Genomic DNA, 12,720 nt, shown 5'->3' with positions numbered 1-12,720 from the left:
GCCCGAGCCTGCGGCCTCGTCCTCCGCCTCGTCAGTCCTGGTGAGTCTCGTTGCCAGGCCTCCTCCCGAGGGCCCAAGAGGAGCCAAGGCCCAAGGGAGGGAGGGAGGGAGGGAGGGAGGGAGGGAGGGGAGGCCGAGGAGGGCCCGGGCCTGGCCCACTCCCAGGCGGGCCTTCCTCTCTCGTTCTCTCCCTGGGAACACAGGCCACCACCGCTCTCTCTCTCTCTCTCTCTCTCTCTCTCTCTCTCTCTCTCTCTCAGCCAGGCCTGGGCAAGCTCCGGGCCTCCCTCCGGGGCGGGGTTTTGGACTCCAACTCCCAGAAGGCCTCCCCTCAGGCCCCGCAGGCCTCACCTTCACCTCCACCTCAAGACTGCGGAGAGAGAGAGAGAGAGAGAGAGAGAGAGAGCAAGGGACTGGGGAAGGGAGGTCAACAGACCAAGAGAAGGAAGGAAGGAAGGAAGGAAGGGCGCTCGGAAAGGGAGGGGCCCCCAGGGATCAGCTGGCATGGACATTCACAACAGAGGGACATGCAGACAAAGGGACAACAACAACAACAACAACAACAACAAGATTTGTATCCTGCCACCATCTCCCCCAGAGGGGACTCGGCGTGGCTCACAGAAAGATCCCATACAAAACAGGAACAATATACAAGACAGCAATCAACAAGAAGCCCTGCTTGACTCTCAAGCCAAAAGTGGGTGGTAGAAATCACATGGTACAAAAGCTGACTGGCACAACCTGGGGATCCCAACCAGGCCCTGGAAAGACAGGCGCTTGGCTCCTCTGCTGCTGAATTCACAGGCCCAGTGGGGAAGACATCTCACCACGTTCAAACAGTGGACGTGGCTCTTCATGAGACATGCCGCACCGTCACAGGATGTCTGCGCCCCACACCACTGGAGAAATGATACTGTTGAGTCCCTCTGGGGAGAGAGGGCAGTCTAGAAATGAAATGGTATTTATTATGATTATTATGATTATTATGGCACCATCTGACATCTGTGGGGAAGTAGCAGCCTGTAATGAAAGGACCAAGGCAGTGACATCTCTGGCCCATCCCCTGTTTGGATATCAGCCAGCATGTCAATGCCTTAAATCAAGAAATAGTTTCCTAAGATCTACAAAGATACTCGCAGGAACACCTCAGCAACAACTTTATTTGTGTGTCCCGCCTCCATCTCTCACTCCTTCCTTCCTGGCCTGAGATGGAGGGATGGAGAATGACCTCCACAAGAGGAAACGAAATTTGGGACAGATGAGGTATCAAAGAAATTGCTTGGGGGGGACAGGGGACACACGGTGGTATGGCATAATATATATATATATATATGGGTGAAAATAACAGTGGATGCAAAAATGTATTGTAGAATTGTTTTGAATATTGAATATTATGCGTCTGCTGTATAACAAGGGGTGTCTATATTTTTTAAAAGAACTATATCAATGTCTTCTGTATCATGAGGAAAAGGAAGGGGGTGGAGGGGGGAAGAGAAGCCTTGTCTTTGTTATAGCTTTTACATCGATCTCTTTAACCCAAGCCCTAGTATTATAGACAGTGTCTAAAGTTTTGGAAGATCCAAATGTCCTCTGTGACAGAAACGAATGCACTCTTGTCCTCAGGACTTTGCCTTCCCACGCTATCCACTCTCCTTCGCGCCTTCTTTTCCAGTTCTTTGCATGTATTTCATATCATAACGACTGCCATATAGATCTAAAATATCAATTCCATTAGTTAGTAAATTAGGATTGTGTGGGTAAGAATTCACTATGTTGCATTGTTATCTTCTTTTATTTAAACACTACACAAATATGTATTAATATATATGTTGTCGCTCTAAAATACCTAATTAACAAGGCTCGCAACCTTTTGTGTTCTAATCAAAGAGTGCTGATAGGTCAATTATTCAAAGTCTCTTGAATAAAGAGTTCAGAAATAGTACAAAATGTAACTGTATACTATTAATAATATTTTAGTCAACAGATCCTGCTGTGGCCATCTTCCTTTGCTTTGTGAATTCAATGAATGGCTTCCATTCTTCTTGGAAGTTTCTGTGTATTTGTTTGTTGTACAGCTAAAGTTAGTTTGTCCTATTTGGCCATTTCAAAACCTTTTGTCATCCAGTTTTCTGGTGTTGGCATGTCTTGTTGTTTCCATAGTTTTGCGTATTCAGTTCTTGCTTCTGTTGTCATATAAAGAAAGAGTCTTTCTTGATGTTTCCCAGTAGAAAAAGTTATGGTTTTAATGGGATTTTGTACTCTAGAATAGTTTCCATGTCTCTGTGGATTTTTATTCAGAATTCGTTAGAATTTGGGCAAGTCCCAACATATCATGTGTGTGTGTGTATTTGAGAGTTTTTCTGGAGTTATGTACCATCTATGTATCATTTTGTTGAAATTTTATTTAATTGTGTGACTCCTTGTAAATTTTAGTCATTTTTACCAGAGCTCTTCCCATTCTCGTGGACTTATTGCTCAGCCTAGACTTTTCACCCACTGAATCATAGGTTTTTTAATTTCTTCATCAATTGTAAAATCTTTCAGAGGAAATTGATGCAGCTTCCCAGCTGGCTTGTTTTTTGTCTGTAGCAGTTGGTTCTGCTTACAATATGAAACACATATATCAAACAACTACAATCACATTTCAAAATTCCATTTAAATTAAATTACATTCAAACCTTTATAAATATACATTTCAAGTCCAAACGCGGTCTGTCATTATACCTTGGATCATATAGTTGTCATTTCTGCTGCTACTATTGCTCAAAAGCCTGGTCCCACAACCTTTCTGCCTTTCTTTCACAGAGGAAATGTGATTTTTGGCTGAGAATTTCGGAGTAGAGCCTGTGGAGGGATTTCTTTCCCTTGAAAGAAAGAATAGGAGGAAAAGCATCTTGGATACGGTTGGGTTCTTCACCAGAGTGGTTCCAACATGGAGAGACCCAACTCACGTGGGCCTGAAGCAGGACCTGGGGGCAGTGGGGAATCCTGGGAAAGAACCAGACATGAGTCCCTGAGTGTGGACCTTGACAGATCGGACACACAGCGCCAGCGCTTCAGGCAGTCCTCCTACCAAGAGGGTGAAGGACCCAGAGGGGTTTGCAGTCGTCTCCACGATCTGTGCCGCCAGTGGCTGAAGCCAGAGCAGCACAACAAGGCCGAGGTGCTGGACCTGGTGACCCTGGAGCAGTTCCTGAGCATCCTGCCCCCAGAGATGGGGAGCTGGGTCCGAGAGTGTGGGGCAGAGACCTGTTCCCAGGCGGTGGCCCTGGCGGAAGGCTTCCTCCTGAGTCGGGCCGAGGACAAGGAGCAGGAAGGACAGGTGTGAGCATTCCCTCTGGGTTTCACTAACCTGGGGACTGATGGACAGGTTAAACGTACACCCTGCCTTTCTTCCAAGATGGGACCGATGTGGGGGATAAGCAAGGCCCTGCTCCCTCGACCTCTCTCCCCACCTGCTCTGCCCCTCCATCTCTACCCTCAGCTTGGTTGATGCTCTGCTCAAGATAGAACATAGACAATGATGGGAGGGGGAGGGGGGCATTGGTTCCAAACTAGGTTGCCATCTCAGAGTTATTCTTTCCAAAAAGGTCTAGAGGTCTGTGATATTTCTGAACTTTTCCCAAACTCCTTCTGGAATGCTCTGTGCTCTTCCAGGCCCATAATAATAACTCCATGGAAGTCCCTGCACCAGAGGAATCTCCACCAGACACCACCCAGAGTCTCAGGCAGAAGGAGCTGAAGCGGGAAGGAGACGGGGCTGCCGCCTTGCAGGGTGAGAAGGAACTCTTCTGGGAGTTTTGGGGGTTTGTGCCAGTGGAAATCCCGCTTTGGGGGGATGATTGTACACCCACGGTTTGAGCTTCAGAAGGTGAAGTATCATTTGGCCTTGAGATGGGTATATATCTTAAACTCATGTCCTTTGTGTGATGTTTTATGGACTTAATATGTATTTTATAGAAAGGCAGTTTTAATGTAGATCTTTTATAGTTATATATATATCTTTGTTGAATTTTGACAATGTTTGTGTTTTTAAAATTATGTTGTAACCTCCCTCGAACTGCAAGGAGAGGCGAGTAAGAAATAAAATTATTATTATTATTATCATTATTATTGTTATTGTTATATGTACACATTCAGTTGCTAGAGGTGTAACTTCAGTTTGATTTGCAGTTTTCTTTCTTGCAATAGGACTGAAAACGCAGCCTTCAGTGTCTTCCCAGGTGGGACCCTAAGCTGAGCCGAGCCCTGAAACTGAGCTGGAAGACAAACAGACGACAAAGAATCACTTTAGTCAGTTGAACCACCAAGCCCAATACTAGTTTCATTCGAACATCCTCACAGCACTGCTTGCGAGATAAAGTCCTAAACCCTAACTCATCGGTTTCTTTATAGGACTGCAATTGTCACCTCTGAGGCCTGTTTCTGTGACCAGCTTTCCACCCCTTGCTTTCTCTCCAGGGTCTGGAATGATGCTGTTGCCAAATCCTCAGCCGTTTCTCCCCCTTTGCGATGGAGTGGGACTGAGTCAGGTAAGCAGAAGGATTCCTGGGAGAGGAGGACTGGGCCTGCTGGGGTGCCTTTGGTTCCAGGATTAATGGCCAAATATCTGTTGAAACAGACAAGATGGAATGCGTTTCCTTAGAAGTGAAATACAGAAGGTACAATTGCAAACCGTGCCAACAAGGAGGGAAAAAATGAAGAGAGAACTAAAGAAACCAGAATCGATGTTCAAAGAAATTTCAACGGAGCTATGATTGAAAAGGGCATGGAAATGGAAAGGGGGGGGGGATCACCAAGGAATGTAAACAAGTAATCAGCATAAGTAGGGAAAAAGTCTAACTCAGAAAATGAGGTCAGATGAAAAAATGTGCCAAGAGTAGGGTCTGTGCCTGGAGAAGGTGGTGGAATGCTAACCGGGGATAGGCAAGAGTTAGAACATGATCTCCCAAAAGGAAATGGGTATTCTACCTGAGCAAGATGGAGCAACTGGGGAAATGCAACCCAAAATGGGTAAAGAAGTGGTCCAGGAATCCCAGTCTCCAGGGCCAGGTGAACTACAGCCAAGGGTATTGAACTAACAGCAGTAATCCCAGAACCACTGTCAATCCTCTTTGTTCATTTTTGGGAACAGGAGAAGTCCCAGCAGGCTGGAGGAGGCAAAAGTTGTCTCTGTCTCCAAGAATGGACCAAAAAGAGGTCCCCTAACAATGACCATCCAGTTATCTTGACTTGTCCCATAAGCAGTTGGAGCAGCTGTTTAGACTCCCGAATGTTTATAAGGAGGAGATCGTTTGATGTGGATCGATAATAGTTATAGAGGGAGCGGATCTGTTTGTTTGCTATTATGCACTCTTTATCGAACCAATTTTTGGATCTGACCCTGGGTTGCCTTGGCATTCTTTGCCAATCGTATAGTTTTTAAAAGATAGGTTTTATAAGGGATTCAAACCCGGTGATGCCTCCTCGAAATCTGGGATTTCAATGATCATAGTTTCTATGGACAACACTTCCTAAGAGTTCAAGATATCCAGGCACACCCCTTTTGTCTTAACGTTCCGCTTCAGCCTGGTGTATTGTGGGTAGGCTTGTCCAGGTGGGGAAGTGCTGCTTCTCTCCAAAACCAGGAGAAGTGGGAGATAGATGATCACTAAGCAAGGAATTGTCTATAGCAAATGAATCAATGTCACTAGCTATGGAGGATGAAGTCAGAAGATAGTCTATGACACTAGAGCCCCTTGGTGAGACCAATGTATATTCTCCAGAGTCAGGAAACTGAGTAAGTCCATTTAGCCGAGACAGGTTGAGCTGCGTGGCCATTTTGGTCAGGCACTTTCCGGCTTCATTTCACGCTTGGTCCTTAGAGTGTCGAGCTTCTGGTGTCAGGAGAGAGTTGAAGGGATCTTCCTCCAGGCCCTCTTCTCTCAACACATTTATTCAACTAGATCCTACCCTTGCATTGAAGTCACCCGTTATCTTGACCTAAATAACAGGAAAAATGTTGGAGCAGATCATGAAGAAGGCCATCTGGAATCACTTGGGAAAAGTGCTGTAATCACTGAAGGACAAGATGAGTTTCTCCAAAACAAGTCATGCCAGACTAATGTACTTTTCAGTAGAGCTACAAGCTTGGTAGAGGAAGGAAATGCAGTGGATGTAGCACATCTTGCTTTCAGTGAGACCTCTGGAAAGGCCTCCCATGGTTTCACAAACAACTAGTAAAAAGTGGGCTGGATAATACTCCTGTTCGGAGGATTTGTAATGGTTTGAGCGACAAAGGGTGGAGTGTCGCAGGGTTCTGTCCTGGGCCCAGTACTGCTCAACATGCGTATCAGGTTTTCAGATGACACCAAATTAGCAGGGATAGCTGACAGTCTAGAAGATAGGATCAGAATTCAAAATTCTGGCCTTAACATGGTGGAGAGCTGGGCCAAAACTAACCCACTTAATGTCAACAAGAATATATGTAGAGTAGTACACTTAGGCAGGAGAGAAATGCCATGCACAGGTACAGGGTGGGCGACACCTGGCTTGACAGGCATTCATATGATGGGATCTTGGAGTGTTAGAGGACTACAAGTGGAACATGAGCCAACAATGTGATGCAGCAGCTGAAAGGACTATGGGATTTTGGGCTCCATCCTAAGGAATATTGTGTCCTTCTTTCTGCTTTGGGGAGACCTCACCTGGAACAACACTGTGTCCAGTTCTGGGCACCACAATAAAGGCTGGAACATGCTCAGATTCCATTTCTGATTCTACGTATCAATTGAGAAATGGTTCTGACTGACCAACCCGTCATCTCTAGAAAGCTTACAACTGTGGCATGTAGGCCTTGGCCCTTTCCCTTTCAAACAACCAACAGGAATGTAAATCTACTTTAAAGAATTTCTTGTTATTCTTTTTCTTGATCCCTCCCATGTGAGAAGGGAATCTTTTCTTCTTCCGCCAGGGCCCAATCGCCTTTGAGGACGTGGCTGTGGATTTCTCCCTGGAGGAGTGGGTTCTCCTGAATCCGGACCAGAAAGCCTTGCACAAGCAGGTCATGGAGGAGATGAATGGGATTGTGGACTCTCTTGGTAAGGCTCCCTCACTGATGGGGATTTCTGTTTCAAAAGGCAGTATTATCCTAAATCATCACAGTCACTGAGGGTCTGCAAGGCAGGGCTTATGTCAGAAATATGTGACATAAGAGCAACAACAACAACAACAATAATAATATAACATTAGTGCCAATTCAGACTCAAGTGGGAAGATTACCATAACTGGAGTCAAAGCATATTCTCCCTCTCTCAAATATATTATATATTACTGTATTTTATATTGTACATTATATACACTATATATATGTAATAAATATTATATTATTAGCATAGCATGTTACTAGGGGGAGGGCCCCAGAGCATCAGTTGGGCCTCCAACTGATGGCACAGTAGACAAGATGGAACTGTCTTCCTGGTTCCCCCTCTCTCCTAACGTTTCGCCCGTATTTATGGCAGGTATCCTGAGAGGTGGGAGGTATATTGGAAACTAGGCTAGTGAGGTTTATAGATCTGTTTTTCCCATATACCTGACAACCTCTGAGGATGCCTGCCATAGATGCAGGCAAACATCAGGAGAGAATACTTCTGAAACATAGCCATACAGCCCAGAAAACATGGCCATACAGCCCAGTGTTTACAAAAAACACTAACTACATTTCTTAATAGTCAATGACTGGGTCTGAGCTACTCTCTGTTTCCATCTCTTCTCGGATTTAAAAGGGAGGGAAAAATTCCAAGCCCTACATCTCTCCTGAGACACAAGCAGAGAGAGGTCTCAATGCACACAGCACACACGGAGATATAAAAGTCAGAAATCTTGCACTATTCTACAAAACTAATCAGAATGAGAGAAAGAGAGAAAGAAACAGAGAAAGAACAAATAGATACATCCCAACTGTCAATCAGGAGACAAGGGGGAGGGATTCCCCCAGCCTGTTCTGAAACTAGCTCCCTGTTTCTCATTGGGGACTGCAGACTTGAGCAGCGTGGGGTTGAATCACAACAGATGGATCAGCAGCTCTTTCCTCTGGTCCAGTCTTGTCCTTCCTCCCAAACTGGGATGGTGTGGAGGCCGTCTCTTCTCTCTCACGTGGGATGTTACGTGGATGCCACTCTATCTGGCCAAGTCCTACAGACATCCCTTTTTTGTTCCCTTTTCTGCCTTCATCATTGTTCTCCACCTTTTCTTTACTGTCACGGTTTTGCACGTTCACAGCTTTGTCAGGCAAATCTATCCCTTTGGAACTCATATTTACAGCCAACTTCCATAAAGTGTAAGAGTCCCATTTGGCAGTTGATGGGAGAAGTGTATCTGTATTGTCATGGGGCCAATTCCCAGAGCTGAGTCTGCAAGCTCTGGAATTGGAGCCATAACAACAAGCACTCCTCGATAGCTCATGCAGACACCTGGCACCGGAGCATGGGAACTTTTGGAGTGAGAATCAAAACAGCTTTAATGAATAGTTGGTGTTGTAGTGGTAGTAATGTGATATGTGGGGTGGGGTTTGGTGATGATATTTACGTGTGGTGTGACGTTGTAGCAAAGGTGATAAAAATGATTGTGTGTAAACATTATGTCATTCTCGACTTTTCCAAAGTCGTGTGTTCTTCAATAAAGATTGGTTTTGATAACAGCTACCTTTGGTCTGTGTTCATGCTGGTCGTTTGAAGTAAGCGTGACATGTATCATCCGGCGCAGTCTGTCTCCCACCGGGATCCACGGCTGTTTCTCTCGGCAGCAACATACAGTGGGTCTCTCTGTGCACCAGACACCTGCCAGGAGGGCCACTGATCTGTGCATGTGCTTTCTTCTGCGTGAGTATGGCGACAAAGAGAAAGAAGGTCGTTGGATCCATGGAGCAGAAACCTGGACAAAGGAGAGACAAGGCAGAAGGTAGCCAACAACTATGGTGTCGAACGGGTAGCAGTAGGAGAATGGAAATGGAATCGATTGCAGATAGAAAAATGGTGTTCTCCAAAGTTACCGATGGTGTGCTGAAAGAGAGGAAAACAATGAAAAATGTGACTATGAAAAAGTTATTGAAGCTTTGTATGTTTGGTTTACGCAGCTGAGAGACAAAGGTGTGTGTATTTCAGGGCCTATTTTACAGCAAAAGGTATTGCGTTTTCAAAAAGAATTTAATGAAGGGGAATCAGATTTTACAGCAAGCATTGGCTCGACAGGTGGAAGAAACGTTATGGAATCCATCAGTTAAGTGTTTGTGGTGAGAAGCTGTCATCAAATTTTCAAGAAATAGAGGCATTCAAGAAAGAAATTCAAGGGGAAAAAAATTCAAGACTTTGTTGAAACTGAAAGCCTAACGGGTGATCAGATGTTTGATTGTGACGAGACCAGCCTCAATTGCAAAATTTTACCGAGCAGGAGTCTTGCAGCCAGAACTGAAGCAGCAGCCCCTGGCTAAAAGCACAGCAAAGAAAGGCTGACAATGTTAGCATGCAGCAGTGCTACAGCAAACCACAAAATGGACCTCGCAATGATTGGGAAGCCCAAAAATCCAAGAGCCTTTAAAACAGTTTCAAAAAATGCTCTTCCTGTTAAATACTACAATCAAAAAGGTTTGTTGATGACCAGTGAAATGTTCAAAAGACTATTATTATTATTATAACTATATTCCATCCTATCTCCCCAAGGGGACTCAGGGCGGATCACAATACACATACACGGCAACCATTCAATGCTGTTTGGAGACAGGACAGAACAGAATAAGACAAACAGAAGGAGGTGCGTAGTCTTGAAGTCCAGGTTTTTGGTGCCTTGGAGGCTGATGTTCTGCTCAGATTCGGACACGGGTGCTGTTGCTTCATTCTCTGTGACAAAGAGCCATCAGAACTTCCTCCTTCCACCTTCCTCTTGGTCACCGCATTTCTGGTCTTGTTCTTTATGGTGTTTTAAAATACCTCCCCCACAATTTGCGTTACCTCATTTCTCTATTTACAGCTTGTAAACTGTTTTCGAACTGCTTAGGTAAACAGTGAGCTGGGTTGGAGGTCGAGCGCTCACCCCCGACCGGGCTTCAAACTGGCCACCTTTCGGTTGGTGGATCTTATTACTGCTGTTGATTTACCAGTTGTGCTACAGCCCAGCCCTAAGGAATTTGTTCCTTCCACGGAGGAATTTTTGAAGGAAATTTACCTGCCCAGGAAAGCGGTTTTGTTGCTAGACAATGCCCCGACGCACCCTGATGCAGAGGAGCTTCAAGAGGGGGACATGAAGGCGATGTTTCTGCCACCGAATGTAACCGTCATATGCCAACCGATGGATCAGGGCGTTTTGGAAGAGCTCAAAAGGAACTATTGCAGGAAGCTATTCTCGGCAAGGATAGAAGAAATGGAATAAGTTGATCTCGCAAAGATGGCGAGACTTGGCAGCGGAGAAATGGCAATCGCTGGAAAAGCAGGCAAGGGTCACAGATTTTAAAAAATCTTGACAAGACTGAACCTTTTATGGATTTAACTTCCAACAGTGTTGTTTTATGCAATTCTATATTTATAGTCAATTTTTTAGTAGTAAATATTTTTGTAGTCACTGCTTTCAATACATTGCTATGTTTTGGTGCTAAATTTGTAAATACAGTGATTTCTCCATAATGTTACCATGTATTGAACTGCTTTTCCTGTCAATTTGTTGTAGAACATGATCTTTGGTGCTTAATTTGTAAAATCATAATGCAATTTGACCTTTGATAGGCTTTTCCTTAATCCCTCCTTGTTATCCAACATTTTCACTTATCCAATGTTCTGCCAGCCAGTTTATGTTGGATCATCGATACTCTGCTCTACTCTGAAATTAGGTATGGGATCTTCTACGTTGGAGCGGAAAAATCCAACCTTAAGGGAGCATGGGAAGAGAGAACTGGGATTGGGGGAGAGAAAGAAAAAGGAGGGAAGGATGGTGAAATGGGTGGTAGTTGGTAAAGTCTAAAGCTAGAGAAAAAGGCAAGCATTTGGATGTGAAGGGAAAAGGCATCCATTCCCCAGAGAGAAGGAGGCGGAATAAAAAACCGGGCTGGGCTGAGCAACAGGGAGCCTCAGGAGCGTATGCTACTCATCTCTCTCTTAGAGGCTCCAGGCAGACAACCAGGGTCCATCTTCACTGAACAAGGGGAGGGGAAAGGACAACGTGTATATCTTCTTTTCCTCCATGTCTGTGTTGTTTTGAGGATCATTTCAATCCACTTCTTATCCCACTTCCTTATCACTCACACTGAGGAACGATTGTTTATGTTCTTCTTCACAGTAGATAACGGGGAGAAGAGCCATGTATGCACCAAGTACAGGAAGCATTTGGGACACAACTGGGCCTTTCGTCGAGACCAGCAAGCCCACAGAGAAGATGGAAGTTCTGCCAGAGAAAGGCCCGACAAATGCAATGTATGTGGGCAGTGTTTTACCCAAAATATGGCACTTGTGCTTCACAAGACACTCGATGTTGGGAAAAGCCATCTTAAAGGGAAAGTATCTGCAAAATGTGTGGTGAAACACAAGAAATTTCACACAGGTCAGGAACAATACAGATGCCAAGAGTGTGGGAAGTGTTTTGCTTCCAGTTCAGCCTTGGTGAGGCTCAAAAGACTCCACACAGGAGAGAAGCCACACCAATGTCAGGAGTGTGGGAAATGTTTTGCTGAAAGTTCAGCCTTGTTGAGCCACAAAAGAGTCCACACCAGGGAGAAGCCATACAAATGCCAGGAGTGTGGGAAATGTTTTGCTTTCAGTTCAGCCTTGGTGAGGCACAAAAGAGTCCACACCAGGGAGAAGCCATACAAATGCCAGGAGTGTGGGAAATGTTTTGCTTTCAGTTCAGCCTTGGTGAGGCACAAAAGACTCCACACAGGAGAGAAGCCATACCAGTGCCAAGAGTGTGGGAAATGTTTTGCTTTCAGCTCAAACTTGGCGAGCCACAAAAGACTCCACACAGGAGAGAAGCCATACAAATGCCAGGAGTGTGGGAAATGTTTTGCTTTCAGTTCAGCCTTGGTGAGGCACAAAAGAGTCCACACCAGGGAGAAGCCATACAAATGCCAGGAGTGTGGGAAATGTTTTGCTTTCAGTTCAGCCTTGGTGAGGCACAAAAGACTCCACACAGGAGAGAAGCCATACCAGTGCCAAGAGTGTGGGAAATGTTTTGCTTTCAGCTCAAACTTGGCGAGCCACAAAAGACTCCACACAGGAGAGAAGCCATACAAATGCCAGGAGTGTGGGAAATGTTTTACTGCCAGTTCAGACTTGGTGAAACACAAAAGACTCCACACAGGAGAGAAGCCATACCAATGCCAGGAGTGTGGGAAATGTTTTACTGCCAGTTCAGACTTGGTGAAACACAAAAGAAGCCACACAGGAGAGAAGCCATATAAATGCCATGAATGTGGAAAATGTTTTACTCAGAGTTCATCCCTTGACCGGCACCAGAGAATACATACTGGCTAAAAAACAGCCATTGTGGGTAAATGTCTGATTTCAAACAGGACCCTTTGAGAAGTTCTGCATCAGATTTGGTGAAGTCCCCGTTCTTGTCATTTGAACCTGTAAGTTGGAGGTCTGTTCTCTGGAGCAGCAGAAAGAAAGCTCTGTGTGACAATCCTTCAGAGCAGTGGTTCTCAACCTGTGGGTCCCTAGATGTTTTGGCCTTCAACTTCCATAAAGCCTAACAGCTGGT

General features: G+C 45.1%; 1 protein-coding gene and 1 long non-coding RNA gene across 2 annotated transcripts in view; both read left to right on the top strand.

Annotated features, from left to right (window-relative positions):
- The window catches only part of LOC134296973 (zinc finger protein 493-like), a 47,749-nt gene extending 35,252 nt beyond the window's left edge, over positions 1–12,497 (top strand). The window contains exon 3 of the mRNA XM_062973193.1: positions 11,647–12,497. Coding sequence (XP_062829263.1) covers positions 11,647–12,491 — 845 coding nt within the window. The 3' untranslated portion in view covers positions 12,492–12,497. The remainder of the gene's footprint in view (positions 1–11,646) is intronic.
- Positions 110–8,677, top strand: LOC134296974 (uncharacterized). The gene is made up of 2 exons (XR_010003737.1): positions 110–958; positions 2,806–8,677. It is a non-coding gene; the product is annotated as an uncharacterized LOC134296974 (long non-coding RNA).
- Positions 12,498–12,720: the final 223 nt, after the last annotated feature.

This window comes from Anolis carolinensis, chromosome 2, assembly GCF_035594765.1.
Source record: "Anolis carolinensis isolate JA03-04 chromosome 2, rAnoCar3.1.pri, whole genome shotgun sequence".
NCBI lineage: Eukaryota > Metazoa > Chordata > Lepidosauria > Squamata > Dactyloidae > Anolis > Anolis carolinensis.
This window is presented reverse-complemented; position numbering and strand designations above follow the sequence as displayed.